General features: G+C 35.6%; 1 protein-coding gene across 1 annotated transcript; it reads right to left on the reverse strand.

Annotated features, from left to right (window-relative positions):
* Window positions 1-1,063: 1,063 nt before the first annotated feature.
* Window positions 1,064-1,999, reverse strand: LOC128562405 (olfactory receptor 6C2-like). The gene has a single exon (XM_053557335.1). The coding sequence runs from the start codon at window positions 1,997-1,999 to the stop codon at window positions 1,064-1,066; it is 936 nt and encodes a 311-aa protein (XP_053413310.1).
* Between the last annotated feature and the right edge of the window lie 306 nt (window positions 2,000-2,305).

The following is a 2,305-nucleotide window of genomic DNA, read 5'->3' on the forward strand; positions in this document are numbered from 1 at the left end:
GCCCGCTTGTTCAATTGTGGGGCTACAGAGCCGGTCTCATGGGGGAGGGGACTCCCGTCCGCTTGGTGGTGGATTTTGTACCTTTTGTTTGCGTCCTTGTGATCACAACTTGCCTCAGCGGTGTTGATGTGCGTTCTTCAGCCTTCTCTCTTGGTGAGGCTCAAGTCCACCAGGATACTTACTAAATTCCTGTCCCTTAACTCTCCTTCTGGACGGGAGCCTTTGTTGAAAGCTGGCTTCAGTCCGCCATCTTGTCTCCCCTCATGACTTATTTTCTAAGCCGCAACTAGTATTTAGACATTGTAGTGAAAATTTCTTATCCTTGTAGAAAGAGCCTTTTCTGAGTTTTATTTAAGTTATTATTTTAGCTGTATAATCTGGATCTTTTCATTTTAAAATTTCAGCATTTTACATGTGTATCTAAATGTATATGAATAAACTTTGGGATCCTAAATAGCACATTTTGCTTCTGTTTAAAACACATTTATTGGGACATACATTTATTTATTTTTTTTACACTTCAATTAGATCATGTTACTTATTGATAACAATGCTTTGAAAAAAATTTAGTTACACAAGGTTATTAGTGAGGTAAATAAGTTCAAGGATATTACTAAATTTCATTGCATGAAACTTTGCCTGTTAAGAACTTGGAACTCAGTAATTTTAATTTAATAAACAAAATATTCACCTACCTTAAGACCAGAAGAGGTAATGAGAACTTTAAATCAATTATTTTCTTGCAAGTCCAGGAAAATTTAAGATAAGCTGTTTGTTTCCTTGCTTGACATGCATTTGTTTTATTTTTAATTTTTATTTGCTAGATTAGAAATAAAATTAAACTCACATTTTACTAAAAACATATTATCATGTCTTCTAATTGGAATCTTATCATAGAATAGGTTTGTTTGCAGGGAGAATTAAAAGTGTGAACTTGTGTGGTGGAGAGTATTTGTTCTGGGTTGAATAAATGTTTGAGAGGGTTATCCTGGCTAGAGATCAAATCACAAAGACACAGATCTGAAGCTTTATGGTTTATGCTTATCTTGACTTGAACATTCTCTTACTTCTCTAAAACCAGTAAGATTTTTTTGAATGAATCACTGAACGCTCGTCTCACTTGTTTGTTTCTCAGAGTGTAAATGAATGGGTTCAATACAGGAGCAATAGATGTCATTAGTACTGTCACACCCTTGTTAATAGCCACTGATTCCTTTGCCGAAGGATTGATATAGATGAAGATGCAGCTTCCGTAGGAGATGGAGACCACGATCATGTGGGAAGAGCAGGTGGAAAAAGCCCTTTTCCTTTGCTGAGCAGAAGGGAATCTTACAATGGTCTTGATAATGTATATGTAGGACAAAACCACACCCAGAAGGGTCAGAATGAAGGTTAGCACAGCACTGACAATCACCAACTGCTCTATGAGCCATGTGTCTGAGCATGAAATCTTCAGGATAGGAGAAGCATCACAGAAAAAATAATCAATTACATTTGAGTCACAGAATTTCAAATTTAGGAACAGGGTAAATGGTGGGAGTATAATCAACAATCCACCCATCCAACAGCAGATGACAAGGCTTCTGCAGACTCTGCTGTTCATGATGGTCACATAATGCAGGGGTTTGCAGATGGCCACATAACGGTCATAGGACATGGTGGCCAGAAGAAAAAATTCTGTTACTCCAGAGACATCAGTAAAAAAGACTTGAATGACACAAAAATTAAAAGTAATTGACCTATCACCTGTTGCTATGTTGTACAAATATCTAGGAATGCAAGCAGATGTCAATGAGATTTCTAATAAGGCGAAATTTTGTAGGAAAAAGTACATGGGTGTTTTAAGGTGAGAATCCAATAAAGTGAGGGATATGATAGTCAGATTCCCAGTTATACTTAACGTGTAAGTGAGAAATAAAAAAAGAAATACTGGAACCTGAAATCGAGGGTCTTCTGTCAGTCCTAACAGGATAAAGGTTGTTATTGTGTGATTTTTCATCTCTGACTATGTGATTTTATTCAACCTTGTTGTAAAATTTAGAGATTATTTTTTACTTGCATAAAGTGATATCAAAGCCAGATAGCAATAAACAGTTGACTACTGGAGTCAGCAAACTAATTCGCATGTTTTTCTTTTGTTATTGATATTTCCGATAATTCGGTTTGGCGGTTCAATAGTTTATTTTATTGTTTTGATTGTTTGTAATAGAATTTTGAATATATCTTAAAGAATTGTTCTGCCATTCCAATTTCCTTTTGTGTTTCACATTTGTAATCAATACCCAAGCATGAATTTTTCCATTTT

This window comes from Nycticebus coucang, chromosome 12 (assembly GCF_027406575.1).
Source record: "Nycticebus coucang isolate mNycCou1 chromosome 12, mNycCou1.pri, whole genome shotgun sequence".
Classification (NCBI taxonomy): domain Eukaryota; kingdom Metazoa; phylum Chordata; class Mammalia; order Primates; family Lorisidae; genus Nycticebus; species Nycticebus coucang.